Source organism: Leptosomus discolor, chromosome 2 (genome assembly GCF_034619465.1).
Source record: "Leptosomus discolor isolate bLepDis1 chromosome 2, bLepDis1.hap2, whole genome shotgun sequence".
Classification (NCBI taxonomy): Eukaryota; Metazoa; Chordata; class Aves; order Leptosomiformes; family Leptosomidae; genus Leptosomus; species Leptosomus discolor.
Genome location: NC_141392.1, coordinates 123,991,047 through 124,018,885, shown reverse-complemented (window position 1 = coordinate 124,018,885; position 27,839 = coordinate 123,991,047). Strand labels below are relative to the sequence as shown.

The 27,839-nt window shown below is 43.9% G+C and overlaps 3 protein-coding genes across 3 annotated transcripts; 2 read left to right on the top strand and 1 right to left on the bottom strand.

The window, feature by feature from the left end:
- The first annotated feature begins 3,568 nt into the window (after positions 1-3,568).
- LOC147416071 (gallinacin-10-like) lies at positions 3,569-4,018 on the top strand. Its single transcript, XM_086461683.1, has 2 exons — positions 3,569-3,626; positions 3,882-4,018. The coding sequence occupies exons 1-2, from the start codon at positions 3,569-3,571 to the stop codon at positions 4,016-4,018; spliced, it is 195 nt and encodes a 64-aa protein (XP_086317809.1).
- Positions 4,019-12,428: 8,410 nt separating this feature from the next.
- LOC147416070 (gallinacin-9-like) lies at positions 12,429-15,055 on the top strand. The gene is made up of 3 exons (XM_086460492.1): positions 12,429-12,486; positions 14,666-14,795; positions 15,010-15,055. Exons 1-3 carry the CDS (start codon positions 12,429-12,431, stop codon positions 15,053-15,055), a joined length of 234 nt encoding a protein of 77 aa, XP_086316618.1.
- Positions 15,056-18,292: 3,237 nt separating this feature from the next.
- LOC147416069 (gallinacin-8-like) lies at positions 18,293-19,351 on the bottom strand. Its single transcript, XM_086460490.1, has 3 exons — positions 19,294-19,351; positions 18,825-18,958; positions 18,293-18,418 (listed from the first exon to the last, which is right to left on the bottom strand). Exons 1-3 carry the CDS (start codon positions 19,349-19,351, stop codon positions 18,293-18,295), a joined length of 318 nt encoding a protein of 105 aa, XP_086316616.1.
- Positions 19,352-27,839: the final 8,488 nt, after the last annotated feature.

Below are 27,839 nucleotides of genomic sequence, written 5' to 3'. Positions count from 1 at the left end.
AGCTTTGGAAAGCTGTGCTGCTAGGCCAAAATTCAGCAAAATTGGACTGCAAACATCAAAACATAAATATCTATCATACCTTACAGTTACCTATTGGGGGAAATAAAGGGAGCACCATTCTGAGATACTGCGTCCTTCATAGAATTACAGAATCACAGAAGGGTTTGGGTGGGAAGGGACCTTAAAGATCATCCAGTTCCAACCCCCCTGCCATGGGCAAGGACACCTCCCACCAGACCAGGTTGCTCCCAGCCCCATCCAGCCTGGCCTTGAGCACTGCCAGGGAGGGGGCAGCCACAGCTTCTCTGGGCATCCTGTTCCAGTGCCTCACCATCCTAACAGGGAAGGATTTCTTCCTTACATCTAATTTAAATCTCCCCTCTTTCATTTTAAAGACTTTACCCCTCGCCCTATCACTACCCTCCCTGATCAAGAGTCCCTCCCCACCTCCCCTGCAGCCCCCTTTCAGCACTGGAAGCCGCTCTAAGGTCTCCCCGGAGCCTTCTCTTCTCCAGGCTGAACAACCCCACCTCTCTCAGCCTGTCCTCACAGGGGAGGTGTTCCACCCTCCTGATCATCTTTGTGGCCTCCTCTGGACTCACTTGAGCATGTCCATGTCCTTCTTACACTGTGAGCCCCAGAGCTGGACGCAGCACTGCAGGTGGGGTCTCCCTAGAGTGGAGCAGAGGGAGGGAATCCCCTCCCTTGACCTGCTGGCCACGCTGCTCTTGATACAGCCCAGGATGCGGTTGCCTTTCTGGGCTGCAAATGCACATTGCTGGGTCATGTCCAGCTTCTGACCAACCAACACCTCCAAGTCCTTCTCCCCAGGGCTGCTCTCCATCCACTCATCCCCCAGCCTGTATCTGTGCTTGGGATTGCCCTGACCCACATGCAGGACCTTGCACTTGGCCTTGTGGAACTTCATGAGGTTGGCCTGGGCCCATCTCTCCAGCCTGTTCAGGTCCCTCTGGATGGCCTCCCTTCCCTCCAGTGTGTTGACCTCACCACACAACTTGGTGTCATTAACAAACTTGCTGAGGGTGCACTCAGTCCCACTGTCCATGTCGCCGACAAAAATGTTAAACAGCACTTGTCCCAATGCCAACCCTTGAGGAGCACTGCTTGTCACTGGTCTCCACTGGGACATCGAGCCATTGACCACAACTCTTTGAGCGCAACCATCCAGCCAATTCCTGACCTACCGAGTGGTCCATCCATCAAATCCATGTCTCTCCAGCTTAGAGACAAGATTGTCATGTGGGACAGTGTCGAATGCTTTGCACTTCTTGTGATCATCCAGAGCTCTGCTGTTGTACCAAGTTCTCCTTTTGTACTCAGCTGTTGGAGCACACGTAAGGGAGCTTCTACTCTTATAAGCCACCCATCTTTTCCTGATCTCAAAGGCAAAATTAGCCTTTTGAGTGTCATGTGTGTCTTCCCTTTCTCTCGTTTGCTGCCAGTATTCTCATGGAATCTTTAATGTCTTATTTGCACTGCAGTATTGTTGCATAAGGTTTTGGGTGTTTTATACAAGTTTGGCCTGGTTCGAAGCAACCAGCTTGCACCTGTCTTTTTTTTTACTAGGAGCCAAAGTCATGGAACTTTTCTATTGCTCTGAATGACATTTTCAGGCTGCCTGTACTCGTAGGGCTTAAAATGTTGCTCTCTCTCCTAGAGGGGTGTTTTCCTTCATCAAGACCTAAGGTTGTTCAGCAACATCTATGAATGCTGTGAAAATATGCATCGCTGAAATTTGAAGAATTTAACTCTGATATTATTCTGTCCCACGGGTGGGAAACTACAGTCTTGAAAGAGAGCAGAGCTTGTTCAAATACTGCATGTGATAGCAAAGAGCAGTCACCACCTTCCCCAGTGCCACATTCTGATTTTATTTGAGGAAAACATGGCTCCGAGTTAACATGAACTTCTTTAGGGATCAACAAGTGCTCAACAGACACGCTTCCATTTGCAAAATGTCACACCACTGTTGTCCTGTCTATGTGAAAGACAGGTGGGGGAAATTCGTGTTTCAATGGATCCTCATGACAGCAAAAGTGTTTTGTTTCCTGGTTTCTTCACATTCATGTTGCAGGTCAGGTGTCTGTCTATTTAACAGGGTGTCCCACTGACAACTCTCTGGAAAAGAAACAAGAGAAGTGACAAATCATCTCTCCTCTCCATTAGAAATGGGGAAAGCTGCAGAGTTCCTGAAAAAAAAAAAAAAAAAAAAAAAAAAAAAAAAAAAGAGCTGATTTCCAAGGCAAGGGTACAAAAAAAGGACATTCTGGAGCACTTGGCGTTTCCTGGTTAAGTAGATTTTATGGATGGAAGAGGGAAATCAGTGTTTATCTTACTGTTATTTGCTGCATAAACACTTAAGTAACTAACCTTGTTGCTACTTTCTCAGCTGCTTAAACTTGCCCGTTAGTATGTAGATTAAACATAAACATTGGTAGTGTTTTCATTCTAGGAATAATTCTTAGAACAAAAATACCATTAACTCCGAGTTAAATATAATAAACAAGGTAATAAGGAAGCAAACCACTGAACCAGAATGCCAGAGCTAGGAACCACAGAAACACCTGGGCTTTGACAGAGATTAACCTGTTTATTATGTGTGACGGTATTTGGGCACGGGGAGCATTCTCAGGGGTGTAAAGCTGTTGCAGTCGTTTGACATCTACAATCCCAGGATTTCATGAAGAAGAATCTTCAGTGCTTTGATCCACTAACCAATGCTTCTCAGAAAATTTACAGCTGTGGGGATCATGCTCTGAAGCGAAGCTCCAGAAGATGTTGCTCTTTGAGGTATCACATCTGCTGAGATTCTTATCGAATCAGTCCATGCCCCCAACCTCTTGGGGCAATATGAGGGAGACAAAAGGAAATGTCAAAAATTGATAAAAATGCAGAGCCCTCAAGGTGTCATCTAAGTGAGAATTAAAGGTGGGAGGGAGCTTTGTGGCAGCCCTCTGTAGTGGGTGAGGATGTCCTGAAACCTGTTTAAAAAGTCACGAAGAAAAGTTGTGTCATCTCAAGTCTTTCCCAACGCTTTCCTCTACCTTTGACGTCTTCTGCCTGGTGACAGGGATGGGGAGACAGAGACAAATCGTTATGTGACTCGTCAGTGAGTGACAAACCCAGGGTCAACACTGGGACCAGACTCCAACGGTGGCTGCCTCCCAAGCCCTCTTGCCTGACCCATCCCCATGCCCGTGTCGCGAACAGGTCTGCGAAAGCCATGTGAATTGTTGCAGCTCAGTGGGGCTTGGCTGATGGTCACATTATATAACCGACACGGTCAATGGAAATTCACCCTTGGGGGTTGCAACATGTTTGCTGCACATTTCGTTGCAACCTGCGATAAGGGGGATAACCAGTCTGCTTTCCAGAAGGTTGGTGGCAGTTACTTATTGACAAAGCACTCAGCCGTCAAACTTGCACAATCCCGTGGGCCCTATAAGTATCAGGTGCCTTTCCTAGCCTCTTCCTCAAACAAAATTCATCCTCCGTTGATCTTTCAGGCCCTTTGCAGGAGCACACAGTCCACAACCGACTGGCAGCCATGAGGATCCTCTACCTGCTCTTCGCTGTTGTCTTCCTCCTCTTCCAGGCTGCTCCAGGTGAGAGGCAAAGTAAATCCTACAAAGAACAAAAGGGCTTGTAAGTGGAAGTGTGTGCATAAGATGAAAAAAACATCCATAACCGTCAGGCAAAATCTGTTGCTGGTGGGAGGGTGCTATACCATGGAAGGGACTGAGAATACGTGTGCTCATGGTGGCACTCTTCCTAAAAAAGCAACACATGAATTATTGTGTATTCACCCTTCATCATTTTAGACTGAAAACTGAGATTTTAACGTCTTCCACTTCCCACAGGTTCTGCAGATCCTATTTTTGCTGACACCGCAGAGTGCAGGAGCCAAGGAAATTTCTGCCGTGTTGGGAGTTGCCCACCTACCTTCACTGTCTCAGGGTCGTGCCACGCGGGGCTGCTGAAATGTTGTTCAAAGTAAGTGCCACAGGACTGAAGGGCATCAGAGGGCATTTTTGTTCTGCTATTTTATCTACTGTTTCTTTGAATACTATGCACAACTCCATGGAGCTTGCAGGGCAGCCATTTGCAAGAAAGTCCAGAGGGAGGATGAACATGTATACACAGTAGATGTGTGTTTAAGGAGACAATTCATTTTGGCTAAAGTTATATATGAATGAAAAAGTTCAGGAGGGTCAAAATTTCCCAGAATTCAATTTTTTTCCATTTATTTTGAATTTTGATGGGGAAAAAAAAAATCTTTCAAGAAATTATCGTGAAAATATTGCACAGTATTTTCACTCATCAAAGGAAACAATGTCTCCTCCTTTTCTCTGTTCTTTTCGTTTCCAAAACGACCTAGAAAATGAAATCTTAAGGGAGGAAAAACGTTCTCGGAACTCTGCTTCTCATTTTCTTCCTACCTCTTCTTCCTCCCACCACCATGCAGTTTGTAGAAGGGTGAAGAAGAGCAATTTTGTTAGTGACTGGAGACAACTGGGTGTGCATTTCACTTTTGAATTTGGAGACCATTTTCTAATAATGTCTGGAGTTTCTCTAATAGCAACACTCCTTTCTTTAAGGTTTTGAACATGATTTGCGGGAATGCACTTTAGCTTAGGATAACACATACTCCTCAGGCATTTAATTCTTACAATAGTTTTGTTTAACTAATTACTTCATGATGATCATTGCCATCTGCGGTAACTGTGTATCAAATACATCAAATTTAGTGGCAAATTAGGAGAAGTTCCTATGTCTTTTGGTAAAAAGGACAGGTGTGATGACATAACTCATCCCAACAGGAGATGTTCAGGCAGATAGATCCTCAGCCATTGATGTGATCAGACAGATCCCAGTTCAGATCTGTATTTTCTGAATTTTCCAGAACTCCTTATTCTGTTACTTATAGACTTGCCAGGGTTTAAAGATTCCCAGAAGCTGAAGAAAGTGTGATGAGATGTCTCTAAGAAAGAATTTTCACAGGATTTGTTCAGCACATGGTGCTCTTCTGTCAGACAGTGGTTTCAGGAAACCCAAGTCATACCAATGTTAGGACAGATTTGTTGTCAGGAGATGAAGATGTTAAGGAAGCATCCACTTAGGAACTCAGGAAAGTAAATGGTACAGAAGCAAACTGCTATTAGATGATTTTACAAAGGAATGATGCGATCCCTCAGTCTCTGTGAACGATCGTTCTCTTTAGGGAGCAGTTTCTACTGATAACAAATAGACTGGTAGGAGCAGATGGCAGATCTCCAGCATGAAATTTCTGTAAGAACATCTGTTAGGCCTGATCAAAGGAGATTTGGGGCTTGGAAAGGAACAAGACCTCTTGAGTTTGGTTCCAGGTGTTAATTTTCTACAGAAATACTCTTTCTTGGAAGAATGTACCCATGTGTGATATTGATGGATGCTAAAGTTGAGGATTAAAACTCTTCCTGTTGGGCTGTTAGATTTTAAGCTGGATTGGTCAATATGGCAGTAGAAGTTGAAACCATGAGGGTATTCTGAGGGACAATACAATTTTTTTTCCAGCTCAGGATTCAACCTATTGAGTCACTCGAAAAGAAATCTTTGAAATTGGACACAAAGAGTTTAATTCAGTAAGAAACATTGACATGCTTTGTGGCATTTGAGGTGCCTTGGAGCATTTAAACCATGTATACATGTTTGTCTGAGATAGCCCATGACCTATGGGAAAACATTGTTTTTTTTCAGAAAAGATGGCTGGAAGCTCTTCAAATGGCACTAGGGTTGTGTGATTCAGCAACTAAATCGAATCCCAATCTTTATTTTGGGATGAGCTGAATCAAAATTTTATTCCTAGTGGTAATATAACTAGTTTTCCAGTGGCCATAGTTCTTGTGGACTGGATGTCTGCAGAACTAGACAGCCAGCATACATGGGCACCCTTCCATGGAGGCATCTAAACATAGGGTTTTAAACCTGATGTCTGAACCCACCCTGTCCCTTTGTTCTGAAAGGTAATTAGTAGGCATTGAGGCTTTTAGAGATTAATTTTAGATTACACTTCAGCAAAATAACAAGACCCTTTTTATCCTTACAGGATTTTGGCAGAGTAAGGAGAGAAGGCTTTCCTGGGTCAGTGCCTTTGTACCAGTAACATTTCCACTGCCTTGAGGAGGTGATTTTGATGGATTCCTCCTCTATCTAAACCCTCCTGAAAATGAGCATTAAAAGAAGCTTCCAGAGGGCATGTCCTGTTAGCACACCGCTTCTGGAGATCCAGGTTTTTCCTTGCTGAAGTCACTCCCTTTTTTGCTTTTAACACACAAGCCACTTTGGCACCTTGGCCACCTATTCCAGCCTACCTCACAGGGATGTTTGGATGTTCAATCAGTTCAGGTCCATGCAGCTCTTCGAGGATGTGAAACAATATCTGTATTATTATTTTATTCACACACAAAAATAAATGTCTTCTTAAAACAATAACTGTGATCTTTTATTGTTACTAATTTTCTCTGTGGTTTTGACTCAAGGCTCATTGCATCACGTAGTCTTTTTAAACAAGTGATTTGGAAAAGGGAATGGCTGAAACAGCAACCAGTTTTGATGATAATACTAAAGTATTCAGGATGATGAGACTGAAATTGAATGTGAAGAACTGTACAAGCAACTCCTGATTGTGAGTGATTGGATGACAAAATTGCAATCAAACACCTCCAGTATTGCAAACTTCATATATATATGCAAATATATATATATATACATATATATACATATATATACACAGACACATATATATATGCACCTGTCTTCATAAACACAGCAACAGTCTGAACTATCTTTACCCAGAAGCAGGATTTGGGGTGATGTGCAGACTGTTTTTGAAAACATCAGACCTGTGCTCAATAGCAGTCACAAGGGTAAATTAAATGTCTTGTTTTATTCAGTAGTACAGACAGAGCCATGAGTGCTATAGTGCTAAAAATGCAAAACCAAGGTGGTTTTCACTGTTTCCTCCAATAGTTACAGATGCACAATCAATTTATTTTCTCCCATCACAATCAGTTATGGAGGCAAGAAGTCCATTTTCTGTGAGTAAATTTCCCACTTCTGCCTTCAAAAGATGTTAGGACAACACAGCGCTGATTTCATCCATATGCATGAGAAAAATACCAGAGGTTTCACTGTAGCACTGGAGCCTATTCCTGTAGGAATTCCTATTCCTTAAGGAATTCCTGTTCCTTAAGGAATTCAGTTGATCCTCATGTCTCCGAATCTGGAGCTGTATCAAGCAGAAGGAAGAGTTGCTCCTTCCCCACAACTATAGCCTTTTTTTGTGTCTAAAGAGTCTAAAAGGACTCCAATCAGAAACATGAAGGAAATGCCAAATCAAAATAAGTCAAATTAACAGAGGTGGTGCAGCATTTTATTTCCTTCCTTTTGTCTTAAATTCCCCGTTGACAACACTCCTATCCAGATAGTCTGTGGAAGACAACATGTTTGACATTTCCCTGTGATTTTGCAAAGATTTTGCAAAAGATTTTTTAAATTGCGTAGGAAAAAAATGTCTTGACTTCTGTAGCTTTGAGTCTGTCAAATGGGGCTAGATCACTGCCTTGTGAATCAACATCTACAACAGGACCATAGTCTATAAGTGTTGAATGCCACCTAAGGTCTACATATTCTGCCTACTTCAGTGGCTTCTTCAACAGAAAAGGCTTGAGGATTTAGCAATAATCTGTGTTTGAAGCTGTCTTGAGTAATCTGCATCACTGGAATAACCTTACATTTTTATTAGCAACTAAAAAGCCCAGGGACAGTTTTCTGGTGAAGTAAAATACTACCCACCAGATCTCTTTGCCTCCAAAATAAGACTGTACATTCAAGATGTGCAATAAGAACTGTTCCTGGTCTATGCTAACCCCTGGACCAAGCCCACAATTTGTTCAGGAGATGGCTAGCTGACCCAAACAAAGATCCTGATAACATTTAAATATCAAGCTAACCATTTAGCAAGCACATCTCTCTGCTCATAACCTGATCCTCTCCCACTTACTACTACAAACATAGATGATCTGTGCTGCATCCCTCAAGATTTTACTGAAAAAAAAGCCTTGGTATTAAGTCAGGATAAATTCAGGACAGACTGAGCCTCAGATTCCCCTCCTGTTCCAGCAAAACACATCTCTAGTTTTCAAATCATAGAGGTGTTATTCCAAACAGGCTGGTCCCCACTTCTGTCTCTACATGCTGCACCTCATGTCCATCAAGGACTTGTTTCACCACAGCAGCCATTCTGCCATATGTGGGTAACTTCAGGCTCACTTTCCCTTTCTTGCCCAATTTTCATGGAACCCCATGAGTCTCTTTCTCACCCCTGCACTCACCGTGTCTCCTGAGTGGAGCCTCAGGTTGGCTGCCTGTGGGATGGGTCACACAGCTCTCCTGTGTCGCTCACCCTACAGAGACCTGCTTCTCCTACACCTGTTTGCTGGCTTTTCTCTCTCCTGCACTGATCACTGAAGTTCTTCCCAAGAAGCTCCTCATCCTCTGTTTTCTGAGAACTTCCCACCATCATTTTTTTCCCTTAGAGAGATGGCAGGAAGGCAGCTGGACCCAAACTCTTTGATAGAGCAGCTCAAGCTAAAGAGGAAAAGAGATCTCTTGATTGACATACACCTTCCAAATCTAATTCAGGACCTCAGAAACCCTCCTGCCTGATCACCTGAAGAATGGAAGTGTTTTCAAAATGGTGACTGGGATAGGGACTTCCCAAAGATTTGCTGATCAGTGACTTCTTCCCCTCACAGCCCTTTTCCATGGCAGGGTGCCAGGTTGGAGATGTTCCCGTGGCTGATCTTGGACAGGCATTTCAATCACCAGGACTGGAGATCTCCCCACTGAAACCTAGTTTCACGCATGAGCAACCTCTATCAAGCGGCCTGTCAAGGGGAACAAACTGTGTACCTTCTGCCCGCTGTCTGTAAATGCCTCTCGCTAACACTTTTTCCTCGCATTTAACTTTGGGACAGGGGAACTCAGCACCACTGCTTGCTGCCATCTGTTTATTTACTCCTAGACCACAGGAGATTTTCACTAAATTAATTCTCCCCTTCTGTTCCGGCAGATTAGTTACCCATCAGTTTAGTTAAAAGCAGGGACTCTCCTTCGGGTCCAAAGACATTTGCACTCCTTGCCCCACAGCCCAGAAAACTGACCACAAGTGGCAATTTCCCGAGCTGAAAATGCAAACAACAAACCAACAAGCCTCCCTGAAGGAACGGTGAGCCAAAAAGATCACTTTGCTTTTTCTGGGTGACAAATTGCCGTTTCTTCCAAAGGACAGGTCCCATACAAAATCCCCCACCCACGCCTCTGCTACCAGGTCAAATATGAACTCTAAACATACAGCTCAAGATCAACACCTTCCCAACAGTATCAGCCTTACTGCTTTCTCTGCCCGCTGGCAACTGTTCGCCAGCCTCTTCTCCTGCTGCCCAAGGAGAAGGAAGAATTGGGGCACCTTACCCAGGCTCCCTTTCCCCACTGCCAAGCAGTTTTCAAGGGGACTGTTATTGTCCCGATGTATTCACCTTTCCATGGAGGGAGCCTGGACCAGGGACAAGGATTGCCACCATTCTCCAGCTGGAGCTGGGGGAGGGAGATGAGGAGGATGGAGCTGTTTCCCCTTTCCTTCCCTCTCTCCGACGTTGTTTGGTTCCAAAGAGCATTGAACGACATGTGATGGCATGGGCCAGCCCTGGCAAGGTTTGCTTAACAGCCTCACTCCCCAAAACTGACACCCCTGCCCCTCGTGTTGCCTGGGACAGGCAGGAGGAGAAGGAGCAGACAAGCACATTTTCCTTCTCCATTAAATCCTTTAATTTTTGCAAGCAAATTTCACCCTTGACAGTGTCCTTATGCCTGGCCACGTTTTATGTTCACAGACCGCCCCTTTCTTTCCCTCTTTTTGGCCATGCACTGTTTTCAGAAACAAAGCTGAGGGTGCTTGTGGATGAGGTGTCTGTCTGAAACCACGAGCAGGTGCACAAAGTGGTTTGGGTTGTGGGGTTGCGTCTACAGATCAGAAATCAGAGAGCTGGTCAGTGTTCCCTACGGCTCGCTTAAAATAAATTTCCAGCACACACACAGACACAGAGTGTTTTAATAGAAAAGACTGACTCAAAACTTCTTTTCCCATGTTCAGGAGGAAAACAGAGCAGAGATGACCGAGGATTCCTTCCTCATACCCTGCCTGAAGCAAAAGAAGGAGGCAACACAGTACAGCACACATCAAGGTGCAAATGCTTTCACGTCCTGTACCCCTCATCTCCACAGATGGGGTTGGCAAAGGCGCCAGCTGTAAAGGCAACAGCCGATTTAAGAACCTGTGCCTCTGCCTCAGCCATGTGTGAGAATACACGGCCTTTCCCTAGACCACCGCTGCCCACCCCAGTTCTCACAGTTCCCTGACAACAGTCTGAAGCTCCATTTTCTCATCACATTCCCCAAGGACTTCATCACAGCAACCCGCCACTGGCAATCTGGGAGGTGCAAAGAGAGGGAGATGTGGGCTTGATACCCCCAAGCATCTTCTGCGTGTTGTGCCCATCACATGAGGCAGTCAGATATGAGGCTTCTCCTCCTTCCCTTGGACTTCAGAGGGCCATGGCAATGCTGCCAGTCCTACCGGCCCTGACAGCATTACGTAGTTGCCCAGCCTGCTGAGCAGGGACAAATGTTCATGAAGTGTGGAGGGGGATTTGTCCGCTTTGCCACGTGCATCCTCTTACCCCTCCTCAACCTCCTCATCTGCCCTCCACTGTAATGAAAATTTTTCTAAAATCCTAGTCCTGACATAGCGAACTAATATGTTTTTATCACAAACAGAAGGACCCGCTCCACGCCCTACACCCAACTCGTAGCAGCCCTCTGTGTGCACACACAGCTCACCTCCTGCTGTTCTTCGCCATCGCTTCAGTTTGCTGCTCTCCCTGAAGTAGTAAAAAATTAAGCACCCTCATGACTTGATTTCATTAATGATTCTTGGCTTATACTGTTCTTCTGGGAAAAAAAAAAAAAGCTCTTGCAGTTCTCATATGTCTCAGGAGTGGCATTTCTCAGAGACAAGCACAAGTATTAAGAGTGCTGTGCAAAGCTCTGGTGACACTTCCTCTGGTCCATCTTATATATGGCTGGTCCTTCACACGCATGAAAAGAATTTGCAGATTTATTTTTCAGACATAGAAAAAGGTTGCAAGGTTATAAGAAACGCGGAGACATCACACACAAGTAGACTTTGTATGTTGAATCTACGAAATCAGGAGAGATGTGAATCTCTTCATAACCACATCAAGGAGGAGACTAGCAGCAAGGGAAAATGTTGTTAAACCAAAGTAATTTGGGGCAAAGAATGAGTATGTTTAGACTCTCCACAAAAGTTAGACTTTGAAAGAGGGCTCAAACCATCCGAGTAGGGTATTCAGTGCCTGTAGCAGTAGTGAGCAACATGACATCACTGTTTTCAGGACAGAGCTTAGCTGATTGCTGAAAGAGAATTGGGATGCAGTCTCCTATGATAGCATGGCACAACACACAGTGGTGTCCCTTCCAGTCCTTTCTGTCTAATGACTTATTCTTCCAGGTTTGATACAAATCCATGGCTAAAGTCACAAATATAAGATAGAGAGAGTAACTGAGCTCTGAACCATGCTAGAAGAACATCTGGGAGACAGAGCTACTACCATGTCTGCTGATTTCATAGCCAGGAGGGGAAATATCCACAACCCTTTCACCTCTACCCTGCCTTCTTCAGTTGCAGACCCACAACTCTGATCCAAGCAAGGACTGAAGCTCTGATCCTTTCCTGTATTCAAGGAGGAGGGCCTGTTACCTCCTTGTTTCATGCAGCTTTGCAGGCCAGATGCCTTGCATTTGCTGCCCTTACTGTGCCTGGTGGCTGGGGGGAGGACAGGCTGTCACAAGACCATGGCCAAAAGCCATGGGGCGTTGGCAGATCTGCGTGGTTTACAGTATTGCAAATCACAGGAATCCACCTCCTTCCTCCTCCAATCCTGTGTCCTCCCTGGGTGCAGCCCACCAGCTGACACAGGACATGCAAGCACAGAGTGATTTGGCTGCCCAGGTCAGCTGGCGTGATTTGGTCATTGCTCAGGTCAGGCGTCTTCAAACGTGTGAGGTTGCATCATCTTCGTACATCACCAGTCTCTATAGTAATAGGGCAATGAACTTGCTGGTCTTCAGACAGCCAACCACTCCTCTGCCCCCCCTTCTCTGCACTGCTCCGTCCCAGAGCACTTATAAGTAGAGGGACTAACTGTCTTCTGCCTTGGACATCAGCTTCTGTCCATCTTCGAGTGTCTTCATACCTGCAAAGACTGTCCTACTACCAACTGGCAGTCATGAGGATCCTTTTCTTCCTCGTTGCTGTTCTCTTCTTCCTCTTCCAGGCTGCTCCAGGTAAGATTGAAAATAGATGAGATGGAGGCTAAAAAGGTGCATGTGCAGAGAAGTCCGTTAGAGCCCAGTGCTGAGGTTCAGATTACCTCTGTGCTCTTTGACTCCATGGCTTTCGCGTTAGAAGACCCTTTCCTTAATCATAGTCCTAATGTTTAAGCTTTGAGTCGAGGTCCTTGATAGCCTTCCTCATGGTCTCTTTCTAGCACCTTGCATTCCAGTCACATGATGACATGATGGAAAAAAAGATGCTTCCATGTATTAAGGCAATTCTTAAGCTGATACTTAAGATGAAAACCTACAATGTGAGAGCTTTCTCTTCTCACATTTTCACCGGTACCTCCTGACTGTGTATTCTAGATTAGTAGATCTCCTATATTTTTGGAAAAAAAAAGTAGTTGTGACTGTGGGTCTTTGCCTGAACTCTATGCTGTCCATGTGCATTAAGCGAGTTTAGAGCACATGCATCATTCCAGGCTGTTTGGGGGACTTCAAGAAGTTAAAGCTGTCTCCGTCCTTGCTTTGGTTTGCAGTAGATTCAAATTTGTATCTGCTGTCCTAGACCATCAAATGTCTGTCTACTCAAAGAAGAAATGTAGAACCATGTAGACCAAAAGCAGGCACTTGTAGCAGCTTTAGACAAAGCCTGTACTTCATGCTTCTGGATTCCTTTCTTGGACTTTTCCTATTTTATGCATCACAAAAGGTATTCTCTATTTCAAAACAAACTGTGACCCCTGAGATGGCTGCAGGGCTGCTGCAATTCCAGTAGAGTCACTGGGAAAGGGCAACAAGTTATTCCATATCTCTTCAGAAAGATTTATGCACAGAAAAAAAAGACATAACAGAGGAGGGCTTTTAAATTTAGGAGACAGGGGAAACCAAGGAATAATAATGTCTTTAAAATCAGCTGAGCAAAATTGAAAAATATGTTATTGAGAGAAAAGACTTGAGAATGGCTAGGGCAAGTTTGTTGAAATTTAGAATTTAGAATAAAGCTTGCATGCCTTTCAAATTAAGGACAGAGACCAATTTGATGACAGGCGCTAGGCACAGCACGTACCGGGTGAGATGATTTGGTTTGTGCTTAGTAAGAAGTTGGGGAAGATGATAAAGGTCCTTTTCTGCCTTTTAAGTGCACAGATGCAGAAGGCTCCAGCTGATACAAGAGATCTCTTTAAATCATACAAAAATAACACGTTTCGAATCTCAAGCTGAATATCCCAGTGGGAACAAGTAATGTTTAGCCTGGAAATATTCTGAACCCAAACCTGGGGACAGCTTTTCAGCTGGGATAAGCCCAGGCAGATCGCGTGATGATGATGATGGAGCTGCAGTCTTTGCCACCACCTGTGGGCCCTTCAGTTCTGAACACACCAGCACGGTAAAACCAGCATAACATCTAGCTAAACCACATACAGTACTAGTGACAACAGCCATTGACTTTATTTTATGGTGTATATTGAAGTGTGCAAAACATTGTAGCTGGGCAAATGTTAGTCCCATTGGTTTGTCCGCGATTAAGATTTACCTTTTCTGAAGTTTTTATGCCATCTGTGTTAGCCATACCGTATTTTACATGGTAACACAGTGCCCAGGTTTCCTGTGGACATGCCACTCATGCTCACAATGCTCAACACTTTCTGTAAGGAAGTTATTCAAAGCAGTCAATAAAGATTAAAATAAATATGCTTTATATTTGATGGAACTTGAACTGAAAGTTTGAAGAAACTCAGGACACTTTTATTTGAATATCATCTTTTTCTTTTTTTTTTTTTTCCTGAGAGTAATGTGAGATTTATTTTAAAAACACATTTTTTCTGTGTTTCCTATGGCTTTTTCATACAACATAGTATTTCTGTGTGTAACTGGAATGACAAGCACTTGTCTCCAGGAGAGATGCTAAGGAAGCAGACAGTTTTCTTCAGATCACTGCTAGTCTGGCAGGCTGTCTCTCCAGGCTGTAATGGAGAGCTGCTAGCATTACAGCCAGCTCTTCTGGTTAGTTTGCATTTCATATGGACGTAAAGACCTTCAGAAGGTGAGATCAGCTTACCTCAACAACAAATCAGGCATTGTGGCCTGAAACCACATACCACACCAGGTAAATTTGATGCCGCAACTCTCCAACCCTCTCCCTCGACAAATGAACATGCGTTTTCCCTCGGGTTTCGTTTTGCAGCTTACAGCCAAGAAGCCGCTGACACCTTAGCATGCCGGCAAAATCGGGGCTCCTGCTCGTTTGTGGCATGCTCTGCTCCTCTGGTTGACATTGGGACCTGCCGCGGTGGGAAGCTGAAATGCTGCAAATGGTAAGATGAATTCCTCCAGAGAAATGCTGCTGCACCAAGAACAAATAGATTTACTTGGCTTTTCCCCCTTTTGGCATGAAAGAGGCCACCTTCTCCATCCCCCTACACCCTCCAAAAAAAAACCCCTTTAGTTTCTGCGTTTTGTGTCTGGTAACAAAAAGGCAGAGCCTTGTGGTGTCAAAAATGCCGGGCTGCTGTCTCTGAAAATCCACAGGGAGGATTTGGTGATGAGCGAGGAGGGACCGGGAGCTTGCAGATGAAGGAGCCAGGGCTGGCTGTCTTTGCAAGGGAGATGTTTTCTCCATCAGCTCACTGAGACTATACCTCAACTGTGACACAAATGCAAACCTACACCCTTTGAACTTCCATACCACTAATAACACCTAATATCACTAATAACATATTATGTATCACTAATAACTTCTTCCAGCATGAGTCTGGTACCACGGCAGAACCATCTCATGCTCAAACTCTGTCTCTAGTAAGCAGAGTGGACACAACAGACTTGAGACAGCTCCGAGGACTCCCCCCCAAAGGTCCACACAGGCAGCAGCATGGAGCTGCACACTACCAAAAAAAAGAATCTTATCAGCACAGAATAACCATTAGGCAGGTCAGGACCCATAGCAGGGGCACAGTTCTCCGTCTGGATTACCTGATCTGGTGCAAAGTGCCAGATTTTAGACCAAAGTGCCACAGGGTATTTTCCACCCTCTAGGTGGAAACCTTCTAGCATGTTTTCATCAGCACCAACAAGAAAGCATCTGCAGTTGGTGGCACTTAATTATCTCTTTTTTTAACTTATTTGCATTTCTATTTAATCTAATTAATGTGGTGATTGGAGTTACAGTTTAGGGGTGTACTCGGCAGAGTAGGGTTGATGGTTGGACTCAGTGATCTCAAAGGTCTTTTCCAACCTGAATGATTCTGTGATTCTAATTGAGTTTCTATGAAACATCATGCTGAAGGCTGCAAAAAAAGGGAGAAACCTTGTCACCCTTTTTCACAGAAAATTTCATGGAGGGAATGGAGGAAAGTGAGAGGATCAGCTTCTTTCTGCAGTGCAGCTCTTTGCTCATAAACTAGTTCTGTTCTTAAACTATACCCTGGCAGATATTTGGGGTCATCACCAGCTGCAACTGGGTAGCTGTCATGTGTCTTACAGCCAGAAACACAGGACAGCAGTCCAGATCACAAGGATTTCTGGTAGTTTTTAACCCTGTGTGTTACCTTATGTCTATGGTAGTCTGAGACGGCAAGGCATGATTTACTTGTTTGGCTGGAGATAGGTGGGCTAATTAAGCACCTGATTTTTCTTTGCAGGACACCCAGTTCCTAAAACTGACGCCTCACTGACCACACAAACAAGAGCTCTGGGCATCTGAGAACTCTCCCATTTTTGACATCAATGGATCCCAGCCTCAGTGCAAACCTGGGGAGCCTTCCCATGGGGGTGAAGACTCTTAGGAGAACAAGAAGATCTGAGGAGGAGTTCTTGTACCCCAATAAAGAGATTTGCAGCTTCAATTCTAATAAACACAAGTCACTCTGAAACCACATTGCTGATATTTGCTCATATATGTCAGGATGTTTTTTGCTGTTCTTATTGTCTATAAAAATCAACCTGTAAATGAAGTTTATTTAACTAAATTAAGTTAATTTAAGTGCATGTGTCGTTGAGTCCTGTTAAATCATCCTGCAGAGTGTCTGTGTTGCATTGATTCGTGTGGCAACATATATATTAATAAATCAAAAAGCACTAGAGCCTGTTCCTTCTGCCATCCCACTCCAGGGCACCAGGCTGGGGTTCAGGAGACAGGCTCAGTCCTCTGCTCCTCTACAGGGCTGCATCTGCTAGCCCAACCTGAAGTGCTGGGAACGGCAATGCAGAGAAACCCCAGGGTGGCAGAAGGCCAGCTTCTTTAGGTCCTGACATTGCCTCACCGCCCTCACACCACTCTGCTCCTGCTGCCTCTGTTTATCGTCACACCGTGACGTCTGGAGGCAGTGGTCTGCATGTCCATCAGCCTGGAGTCTCGGCACCTATTGTTACAGGGTATACACCCCCCCCCCCCGCTTCCTTTCCCCACCCCTGACATCCCAGGATGTTAATGCAAAGGCCAAAAGGACTTGAGATAACAGGTGACTCAAAGTATCCATGCTTTCCGTGACACGAGGTGCAATGGATGGTTTTAGACTGCCATGGGTCCTGAACATGGCCAGTTTGTGCCAGCTTTCTACTACTCTAATCACAGTGGGTTTGGAGAAGTTATTCTGTCAATGGTCAACCTAATAATGAATAAGACCAGGCCGTATTTCTGTCCAGATGTGGATTTGGTTTCTTCTCCTCTTCTTGGATAGGTTTACCACAAGTCATATCTCACGCTGACCGCAGCTGAGATGAGAGCCAGATCCTCCAGCAAAAACACACTCCAAGACCGTTCCTCACAGGTATAAGGATCAAACACAAGTCTTCTGGAGCAAGTTTATTAAGATTTATTGAGATAGGTAGACTATGAAATATGAACACCCCAGCTGAGCACTCAGTGTCTCCTGGAGACTTTGTCTTCTGGCGTTATTCACATTATTACTAACTCTAAAAGGAAAAGAAAATAACGAATATCTGGTCTGAGGGCCAAAGGAAGAACCAGCTCTGCATCCTCTCATGGGCCAGACTACTGCATGTTAGTGATGTACTCTCTGGGGCCAATGTTGTTGGCTGTAATATCATTTCAACTGCAAAACATTTTAGAAAAATGAGAAATACTGGTCTTTTCTGGGTGATTCAATAATTGATTTGGAGATTCTTCAGGCCGTTAAGTTTGTTTGTGAAGGAGTTAGTTTTCTTTCTGTTGTTGTTCATGTTTTGGTGTGTGCATGTGTGTGTTAAATGCATATTTTCAGCTCAAAATTCCAGATTTGATGCATCTGTTAAATTGCCAGAAGTTCTGCTTAGCCTGTCTGAGATGCCAACGGTCACTGATCATTCTGCAAAAAAGGAAAGAAACTTTCAGATTTTGTGCTTATAACCAGAAAAGATTTGAAAAAAAGGCATAGAAGGGATTGAATGAGCATCAAGAGCTGATATTCCTGGATAACTTTTCAGTGTTTAGTAGGATATTCATAGTCCTGCTGTTGCTGAATTTTAATCATAATTTGCCTTTCTATTCTGCTTAACAACGAATTGCCCGGTTTCTGTACCTGAATCTTCCTACTCATCTTGGAATCTCTGGTATGGAGAGGACTTTCTGCTGCTCACACTTTATTTTTTAATATCTCTGCTATTAATAGTGGATTAATATCCTCCAAAAAAAGAACTAGTTGCAGCATCTTACAGCAAAAAGAAACAGAAAAATAAATATTAGAGTAAGCAGAGGCAGAGTGGAAATTTTTGTGGATATTTGTTTCGTGCATATTTGTTTCATATTGGAGTAAAGATACATGCTGAACTTTAGGATTCCAGTAAGGTATTCAATAAAAAGATGTGATTTAATGTTTTAGTTTTGTCCATAAGCAGAGAACTGTGGAGCTGGAGAAAACACCTGGCAGAACAACATGACTTTCAGGTTGTTCTTCTGAGTGTGAAACCTAGCAGACTTTGCAATGTGGAACATGCAGGTTTCCTGTGAACCTGACCCAAACGTCACAGGTCTCCAGACAGTGTGTACACTGAGAGACATGTCCCTTGAAGTCAGTATTACTCATCATGAGCAGTTTGGACCAGCTAATGGGAACAGCAGAAAAAAAAAAAAAAAAAAAGAGATCATTTCTAGCTAATTACTTATCTCTGCCAAAGAAATTTGACTGTAGTCTTTCCCACGAGGCACTCGAGCTACATCATTAATGGTAATGAGGGAACTAGTGAGGAAATCCTCAGGAAATCCTGTATCTGAGTGTACAGATTCTCCGCTCCCTTGCCAGTTTGCACTAGAGGAGATCCGTGTCTAAAGGGCAGACTGGATGGGTGAAAGTGAATAATAAAGCCATTCCCCCAAGAAACACCCGATCTTCATCAAAATTGTAACTCACCACAGTCCGACAGCAAGGGACCCCTTGCTGGCAACGTCCAAAGGGCCGTGTATTGGGTGGAGGGCAGTGGCCGGTGGAACAGGTACCCCCAGCCAGTTCACACTGCACATCGTTACTAGGTGCACGCATGAAACCTGCACAAAAATAAAAACCCAGAGTCTTGTTTTGCCTTCCCAAGGAAGATTAAGAACAAATTAAGGTTATAGTGTGGCAGTAATAGCCCAGTTTGCCTGCAGGCTGCCCCAATCTGTACCATTAAATGCCCTTATTTTCCAAAGCAGGAAGGTTCAGTGCATCCAATGGACCCGGCTGGCATCTGTTCACCACTAAAGTGTGCCCAACACGCTGGCAGCACTAGCTGGCCTGGGACAAAAGGGACTAAGCCCTATTTTATTTCCAATTTCTATTTTAGGTTCTCCATACTCACAATCTTCCCTCTGCATTTCCTTTGGTTTTACATAGCTCTTACCTAAAGTGCCTTGGAGCACTAAAAGAAGAACAGCAAAGCAAATGGAAAAGATCTTCATGTCTGAATTCAGTGGCACCAAATACAAGAGCTAGTAAATAAAAAACAGAAAGAGGTCATGCATTTGTCCTGCATTTGTCGTTACCTGATCCGAACACTATTTAAGGCATACAAGCTACATTTTGTTAATAAAAATTGTCATTTATGCAATAGAGTAAATGGTCTAGAACAAATCTGTTGAAATACTACTCTCAGAGGAAAGATATTATTGAAAGTACATTGCATGAAATCAAGAAAATGTATTTATGCTATAAAATTTAAAAGAATGAGGTTAATATTGTGAATTTCTTTCCATCACCGGCAAAGATAGCCTACATCACCTCCAGTGAAAACTCCTGTATGTGAATCCCATGCACCCTGGATGTTATAACTTTAAAAAAAAAAAAGTAAGAAATAGAACTAATTTCCTCCAGCTGCTATCTAAGTCTCATAAAATAAGCAAGACTTTCCTAGGTACCTTTTGTAACTTACAGGTAATGCTGCCACATGCACAAAAACGTTGATACTTCTGTTTAGAACTTTATTCATTTTTATTTGAGCAACTATATTGGGTCTGGATGGGATGGAGTTAACTTTCTTCATGGCAGCACATATGGTCAGTGCTTCATGTTTGTAACAAGTCGCTTAATAACTAAAATGGCCATTTTATTTAATTATCACAGTTTTCTTCGGATATGTGTAGATAATGACTCAAGCCATTCTGATTTCTCTGGATAATAAACACTCAGAATCTTTAATTATTCAAATAACAGTCATTTTTTGTAGCTTACAAGCCAGTAGTAATTCCTTGAAAATGTCTTTACAGAAAAATCCAAGGAGCCATCTGCCACTATGATGTGTGCCAGCTGAAAGCCTCCAAGTATCTCTCCGCCACCATTTCTTGCTGTAGATTCCAATTAACTTTTGAAAATAATACAAACTACTGTAATCATTCAGAATCACCATTATTGACTATAATAACCAGCCAAATGCACTACGGAAATACCAAATGTTGTACATTTCAGTTGTTTATGGGATTTAAATTAAGCTGCAAAATGATACTTCTTGGAATGATGAGTTCTTTTTAGAGAAGCAAAGAATATTATCAAAAAGGTACGCATTTTTCTCCTTATCAATTAAAACTGGTGTGGAATCCCTGCACCTTCAGCTCACCCTAGAGGACTTCAGGAGAAGGAGCATGGTGGCCTGTCTGTCCTACCTGGTTCCTCAACGTGGAGTGTCACAGAGTGATGTCTTGCCCCAAAACAACTGTTTATATATTCCTGTTGATGACAGAGCTGCCACAGACAGGCTGGCCAAGGACATGGGCTTCTCACAGCAATTCCCAGCAGCTGAAATGTCGCTTCCCAGCAACCAGTGAGAAATGGTGACTGGTTGTGAACTTCTCCCCTTTCTCTGGCACATGAGCTGGCTCTTCCAAAAAGCACCTTACGCCACCCTGGTTTGTGTACAACACATTGATCCATCATGGGCTGTGAAAACTGCTTCTTAGGACATACACTGAAAGCTGCTGGTTTGGCTCCAGCGGGGACTTAATTCTACGGGGCTGTCTCATGGCCACGGTGTCTGGTGCTGACTCCAGGATGGTCCTCTCTGAAGCCTGGAGATATCTACCACAGAACCTAAACAGCTATGCCGGGGAACCTCAGTTTTTCCACAAGACTTTCAAAGAAATAAAAGCTCCCGGTGGGTCTTGTGGGCTGCAGATAGTGTCTCAAGGCCAAAGAGGAGTTGATCACCCAGCCTAATCCGAGAAATACTTTTGCATCAGTGCAATCACACAGAAGACCAACGCTTATCTGTGCACCAAGAATATTTTCATTTGCATGCATTTACCACATCTGTACTCATTGCAGAGGAAATAACTATTGTTATTATTGATAACAATAATAACTATTGTGATTATTGATGATCTTTAAGGTCCTTTCCAAACCAATCCATTCTATGATTCTATGATTGTTTGAATAATGAAAGTTTCAGGGAGGCACCCGCTTTCAGGCACCCACTTTCATGCACCCACTTGCCAGGTAGCCAATGGAAACAGGTTTTGGTCAAACATGTGCCCCCGGAGGATTTGGACCAGAGAGACTGATGGCAGCACTGGTGTCTCCTGGAGCCTGAAGGTACCCAAGTGAGCCCGGAAAAAGATGCTGTGTTTTGATTGTCATACTACTAAGAGTCTAGGAAAAAACCCAACATCCTTGTACTCCAAACAGCCATCCAAACAGCACTCATCTACCCAAGTCACCTGCCTCCCAGAAGAGGGCAATGAAGAGCTAATGCTGAAATTTCTCTCCAGCAGCCTTCTTCAGTCAAGTGTACATAAACTATACTGACAGCAGGGCTTTATGGATTTTCTTCTTAATTGTACTGATGTCTTCTGATTCCCGACGTTGACACGTTAGTGAATTGTGTTTTCTGACAGTCCAGCCTCAAAGCCCTCAGTGTTTTGCAACCTGCTGTGGACTCCTGCAATGGACAAGAAGCCAGTCCTTGCTCTGAAAATTATGTTGAACGTAACAGACACCAGAGGTGGATTCAGGGAGAAGGAGTGTGGGATTTCTTTTGCCTTGGCAGCTGGAGACAGCCAATAACGAGCACCTGGGGAGGTGGGATACACTTCACTCCTTTAGAAATCATTAGTTTCTGTGTCACAGAAACCCAAAATCCTGTTTACATAGGCCAGAGCGATACATGAGTTAAAATCCAAGCAGGTGCTTTAACTGCCCAGAAAGACAGCTATTTTAAATCCCATTTCTGTATAATTTAACTGATGGAACATGTACATGTGCTTTACAGTAGGCAGGAGCATTTGTTTCTATTGTTTGTTTTTGTTCTTTTTTCTTTAAAAAATTACTTAAACAATCAAATGATGAAATGTAAAGAAGTAGAAATAAACACTGTGAATATTAAATCCATAGATGTGTTTCCTAGAAGCACAGAGCTCTGAATAGAGCTTTTGGGGTCTGACAATCAGTCGTCTCCTGAAAAGGACCTTGAAATAGGACAAAAAGGCTCTTTCCTCCTGTTTCCCACTTTGTGCCTGGGCTACCTGCCCAAAGTGGTACAAAACAGATCAAAGCTCAAATATGAATCAAGACTGCGATGAGATCTCCAACTAATTAATTATATAGGTTATACTTGATGGCAAACTTACTTTAAATTTCTTAAATATGGTAGTTAAGCTGTTATTTTAATTACAGTATACTATTGTTGACTCTAAATATTGTCTTGGCTACTCAAGATCACTAAAGGGATGCATTTCCCTGAGCTGTTTCTCGGCAATTAAACACGTGTAGTAAATGAATGAATATTTCGTATCACTTAATATTGTATGGTGAAAGTATTTTGACAGCTGTATGCCTTACTCAGTTGCCTTTCTCCTCAGTGCTGCAAAGGATATTGTGTGCAGCCCTAAAAATCATGTTCTTTTATATAGAGAACAGGTGCAGGTGCACACACACAAATATATATATGTATGTACTTGTATGCCTGTATATATTCATAATACATATTCTAAGAGAAATAAAAGCTGAATTTTCTGAACTGCTTTATCTTTTATCTTAGCTGAAGAACATGCGAACAGAAAAGAATAATCCATATATTCTGATCTGTGATTTACTCAGGAATGGTCGGGATATTCATTTAAGTAATTGTTTATGCAATGTTTCACATACTCTATAATGATGGCATTCCTTACACTCGCATTTCTCTACAGCCCTCCCAGCAAACCCACACTAAATACATATATATACATACATATAATGTTGTTAATATGAACATGTGGAAGGACACCTCTAAATCCCAGCTGGCTTTTTATCACTCAGCATGCCACAGGCTCCTGCCCTCCGTGAATATGCCCCTGTGTCCCACCTGGCCTCCCTGGCTGCTCCAGCAAGACTTGGTCTCCTCTCTCCTGACCCTCATCCGCCAGCCCTGGGTGGAGATGTCAGACAGTCCAGAGCACCCCAAATTGTTCTAGACACTGGTGTGAAGGCAACTGGGTTAAACCCTGTGTGTCTATACATCACCTCCGTCACGCTGCAGCTTACCTCTGACGATGGGATGTCCTCAGACAACCTGAAGCCATAAGGATCCTTCACCTTCTCTCCACCATCCTCTTCCTCCAGAGTCCTCTGTGCAAACGACAGGAAGGGATGACAGACCTTTGGAACAATTGCCCAACGCTTGTCCTCACAACATGTCCACAATTTGCAAAAAACGGCATGAAATCCAGCTGGGGAACAGCCCTGCTGTCCGTTCAGTGGCCTTGGCCAGCCTTGTGGAACCCTGCCCAGACCTGACTTGGCCAAAAACTGCCTGGAAATCACAGCTGGTGCTCGCTGTTTCATGCAGAGTGAGCTGCCCCCTGCTCCCTGCGGGTGCTGCGGCTGGGCTGCACCTCTCCCACCTGCAGAGACCCTCGAGCTCAGAGAAGATACGAGCAAACAGAGGGCTTGCCAGCTGCTTCCAAGGCCCCTGAAATGTGAGGGTAAATGTGCTGGTCAGGGAACCAGAGGGCAGAAATGCAGCTTTTACGGAACAGCAGTAATATCTGTCTGTGCTTCACCGACTGTGTTGCAAAGCCAGGCTTTATGCCACGTGGAGAGCTTCCCCAGCTGGGACCAAAACATAGATTTAGATAACCTGAGGGTGGACATCTGAGCTGCCTTTCCATTTAGGGCACTCAAGCAATCATGAAGCTGATGGCTGGTCTTGAGGAAGATATTCCCAGCACTGAAATTTCTTAAAAAACTCAGTCCACCAGAAAGAAACAGCCTGTTCCAGTCCCCTTCCTCACCCAAGTGTGGCATTCCTCCCGGGCAGCAGGGTTTATGGTCCTCCTGGTTACATGGTCCAGAGGGTCTGTAAAGCACTGCCGCAGCCACTGGGGGAAGTTGGTGACACCAGTGGTGACATCTATTCCATTGCATGCTTATTTTTATTGCAGGGGGACATTGTCTCATAGACACAGCTGTTGTAAAGAGAAACTCCAGGATTCCAAGACACCATAGCAGTTTTAGGTCCCTCCTCTTCCTTTCCTCCAAGGTGATTTAAAGCATTTTTACACATATGGCCCAATTTAAGAGCAGGAAAGGCTCATGTAAGTTCTGGGCTGCTGTGGTACTGGCTTGCCTGAAGCAGGAACCGTCCCAGCATCTTTTAAGGCAAACCTAGTTTTTTTCTTTCACGTAAAGAAGTCACAACCAGTCAGTCCCTGGGCACTCCTGCTACACCCCAACATCAGCAGTGCAATTAATATCCATGAAATCTGGTGCCACTCAGCTCCTATCTCCAGCACCAGCCCTACCCAGAAAATTACCCTTCTATTGTGTAATTTCACTGCAAATCCATGCTGCTTTTTTTCAAGCCCCACATTTTTCCAAAGGGAATAGCATAGACACAGCTATGTAACTGTCAGTAGGGAAAACAACTGGAATGAAACCAAATAAAGTCTCCAGGAGAGAGATTGGGAGTGCTGCTCCTTCTGCTCATGCTGCAAAACTTGGTGGGGAGCATCCTTCAAAGGCTGCAGTTTGTTATTTGAAAAAGAATAGCTATATATGGTGTAAACCTAAGCATTGTGGGACAGGGGAGAAAGAAGGAAATAATTCAATGTAATTTCCCTGCAGCTTTTACTTCTGTCTCTCTGTAAACCCCCACGTAACCTTCTGCTGCAGCCCAGGTTTCAGCTCTCTGTGACCTGGTGCACAGCTCTGCCCCAGCCCAGCTGCACGGGGGGGGGAATGCCAAGAGACTGAGCAAACTTGGTTTAAGAGCTGTAATAAATGAACCTCTCTGATCAGCCTCTCTTTGCACACTTCAAGATGTCTGGGGGAAAAAAGAAAAGAAAAAAAAAAAAAAAGAAAGTGGGGATTTATGCAAACATGAGGCACCCCACAGCCAGGCTGCCACTGACGACCCATCTGATGTGCTGTCAAACCTCTGGTTAGAGCCGTGCAGCCACAGCTTCCTCCCACCTCTCCCTTTTATAACACCAGATGCACAAGTGTTGCACAGCCCAGCTGCAAGGCAGCAGCCTCCAGACGAAGGCACCCCAGATCCTCCTGCCTGGTGCGGCACAGCTGTGGACGTCTGGGTCTTCCCACCATCCTCCAACGATGGAAACGAACTCCCCATGTCATGGGTTAACAAACCTGCTGCTGCAAGGCATGGGTTGACTTTAAATCGTTGGCTTTATGGACAATTATTTGTTGACATTTTTGAGGGTTTAAAACTTTTGGAGCAGAGTAGGTAGAGACACATCAGGAGGAGATAGGGTAGCACAGGAGAGTGGGAAGGGCCCAAAGGAAGACAGATCAGGCATCTTGCCAGGATGGGGATAAGGAAAGGTGGAAAAAAGAACATTTCTTGCTGGCACAGAGAAGGACTTATGTGGGGGGATTATAATAACTGGAAAACCACATAAAGTTCCCGTACTAAAAGTAAACCCAGAGGAAAGATTTGGTCACTTTTCCTTTCTCACAGGGAGATCTGCATGACAAAAATCTCCTCACTTGAGTTTGAACTGAAATAAAATCAATGTTGGAGTTTCCAAGAATTTTTTTAATGTGTTCCTTGTGAAAAACAGTGCAGAAAATTCCTCCTCGGTGCCATGGCTGACTGGATGGAATGCCACAGGTTTAAAAACATGTGGCCAACTACACTAGTTGCTGCCATGGAAGAAGAGACAGAGCCTCAGCAGCGCTTCCTAACTGAGCTTCTCACATGTGCTACCCATCCTCACCTGTGTTACCCTGTGCCATTTGCTGGATTACATGGAATGAACTGTCAATAAAGATGTCCTAACAGAGGTTGGAGTTACTCAAATGGTTTAGACTTAGAGGAGAAGCGCTTCAGAAATAGGAATTGATGCTTCTGTGTCCCAGAGAGGACTTAAGTTGAGCAACAGCAAACGTGCTCATGGCTCAGAAGCAGTAAAATCTTGACAACCTTTGAGATAAATACATAGTGTTTGAGTATTTGTGTATGTACTGATCCATGTATAATACGTATATAAAAATATACATGCACATGTATATAGAGAGAATGTGTGAATTCTGACTACCGTTCAAAACTGGAAGGATTATAAATGGAATTTCTTCTCCATAAACTGCTTATCTTGTATAGATAATTTGAGAAATATATATGAGGTTGGCAGGTGTGCTGGTTGTCCTGCCAGAGGCTGGGCAGCCTGAGAAAGACTGAGTAAAGGCTGGTATCAGGAAGGACACTGAAACAAGAGGGAAAAAACCAAGAGCAATCCAGAGAGGAAGTAGTAGAAATGAAAATGTGACCTATTACAAAATTTCATATGACAGTTTGTATTCATGTTCTAATTTCATACCTCATCATTTCATTATGCACTGAACTATTAACTTCGTAATGAATAAGCTGAAAAGTAAGCAATGTTTATTCTTTCACTGACATGGAGAAAAGATGATCAGAAGGTACAAAATGTTGTGAAGGGAAACAACGACCGTGCTATGGCTGCAATTTAGACGACGAAGCTGCCTACCAAAGGCAGAATAAGGAGCCTGCAGGATCGAAAGGAGCAGTCATTGCATCTTCCCAGGTATTTTACATAACCCTGTGGCCTAACGTATCTTACACAAACCAGGATGGTCTAAGATGGGTTGCACAAAGATCAGAGGCTTTGCGGTGAAAGCAGCCTCCAAGTGGACCCTCCTTTCTCGTTGGAAGAAACCAAAGTACAGGACAAATTTGGCTGGAAAAGGCTTTTTTCATTGGCCTGTGACTGCTCTGCCAGCATCCCCAAACCTTATATAAAGAATCATGTTTGGATCTGGGGCAGCCGCTGGAGAAGAGAGACGGACAGCAGCAGTGACCCTCTACCTCCTCCACTGGTAACCCTCTGCCTCGTACTGGACAGGCACTCTCACCATTCCACCTTTACACACTTCTTTTCCTTTCAATTAATCGCAAGTCTAACGAGCATTCTGCTTTCCTTAACCCCTTCCTTCTCATTACTCCTGTGAGTGTGTCCTGTCTCTACATGTCCTGCAGAACCATGGGTTGCTCGCAGGGCTTGCAGGAGGAAACTTGTGTTTGCTGATCTCCAAGAGGAGTGAACAGAGACTCAGAAACCTTCACGCGAGGCATCAGAGACAGAGGGCTTGTCAGTTAAGAAATGTCTAGCTTCCTACAGAAACAGACATCCAGCCAGCACAGCAGTTTAGACTTGCATTTTGAGCTACATGTCTTGCCTGAATTCCAGTAACATTTTGAGTGAGTTTTCACCTTAATTGATGTTCAAGATAAACAGATCTTTGCTAAAGACGATGGTTGGCTCAGTCTCAGAACACTTTATGAACTGTTGTAGGTTGAAGGTGAATAATTTGTGGGTCTGTGTTGGTACCAGAGTAACCTTCCTGGTGTTGTAGAGGTCTGGAATATAATTTTTTCAATGCATTAAGACTAGTATTAAAAAAAACCAAAACAACAGCGAAAAGCACCACAACAAAACA

Excerpts from the sequence above, each read along its gene's own strand:
- LOC147416071 (XM_086461683.1), top strand. The coding sequence starts at position 3,569 with ATGAGGATCCTCTACCTGCTCTTCGCTGTTGTCTTCCTCCTCTTCCAG. Across the intron at positions 3,627-3,881 it reads CCTCTTCCAGGCTGCTCCAG|GTTCTGCAGATCCTATTTTT; the intron begins GTGAGAGGCAAA and ends CACTTCCCACAG.
- LOC147416070 (XM_086460492.1), top strand. The coding sequence starts at position 12,429 with ATGAGGATCCTTTTCTTCCTCGTTGCTGTTCTCTTCTTCCTCTTCCAG. Across the intron at positions 12,487-14,665 it reads CCTCTTCCAGGCTGCTCCAG|CTTACAGCCAAGAAGCCGCT; the intron begins GTAAGATTGAAA and ends TTCGTTTTGCAG. Across the intron at positions 14,796-15,009 it reads AAGCTGAAATGCTGCAAATG|GGAGGATTTGGTGATGAGCG; the intron begins GTAAGATGAATT and ends GAAAATCCACAG.
- LOC147416069 (XM_086460490.1), bottom strand. The coding sequence starts at position 19,351 with ATGAAGATCTTTTCCATTTGCTTTGCTGTTCTTCTTTTAGTGCTCCAA. Across the intron at positions 18,959-19,293 it reads AGTGCTCCAAGGCACTTTAG|GTTTCATGCGTGCACCTAGT; the intron begins GTAAGAGCTATG and ends ATTTTTGTGCAG. Across the intron at positions 18,419-18,824 it reads TCCCTTGCTGTCGGACTGTG|GAAACCTGCATGTTCCACAT; the intron begins GTGAGTTACAAT and ends TCAGGTTCACAG.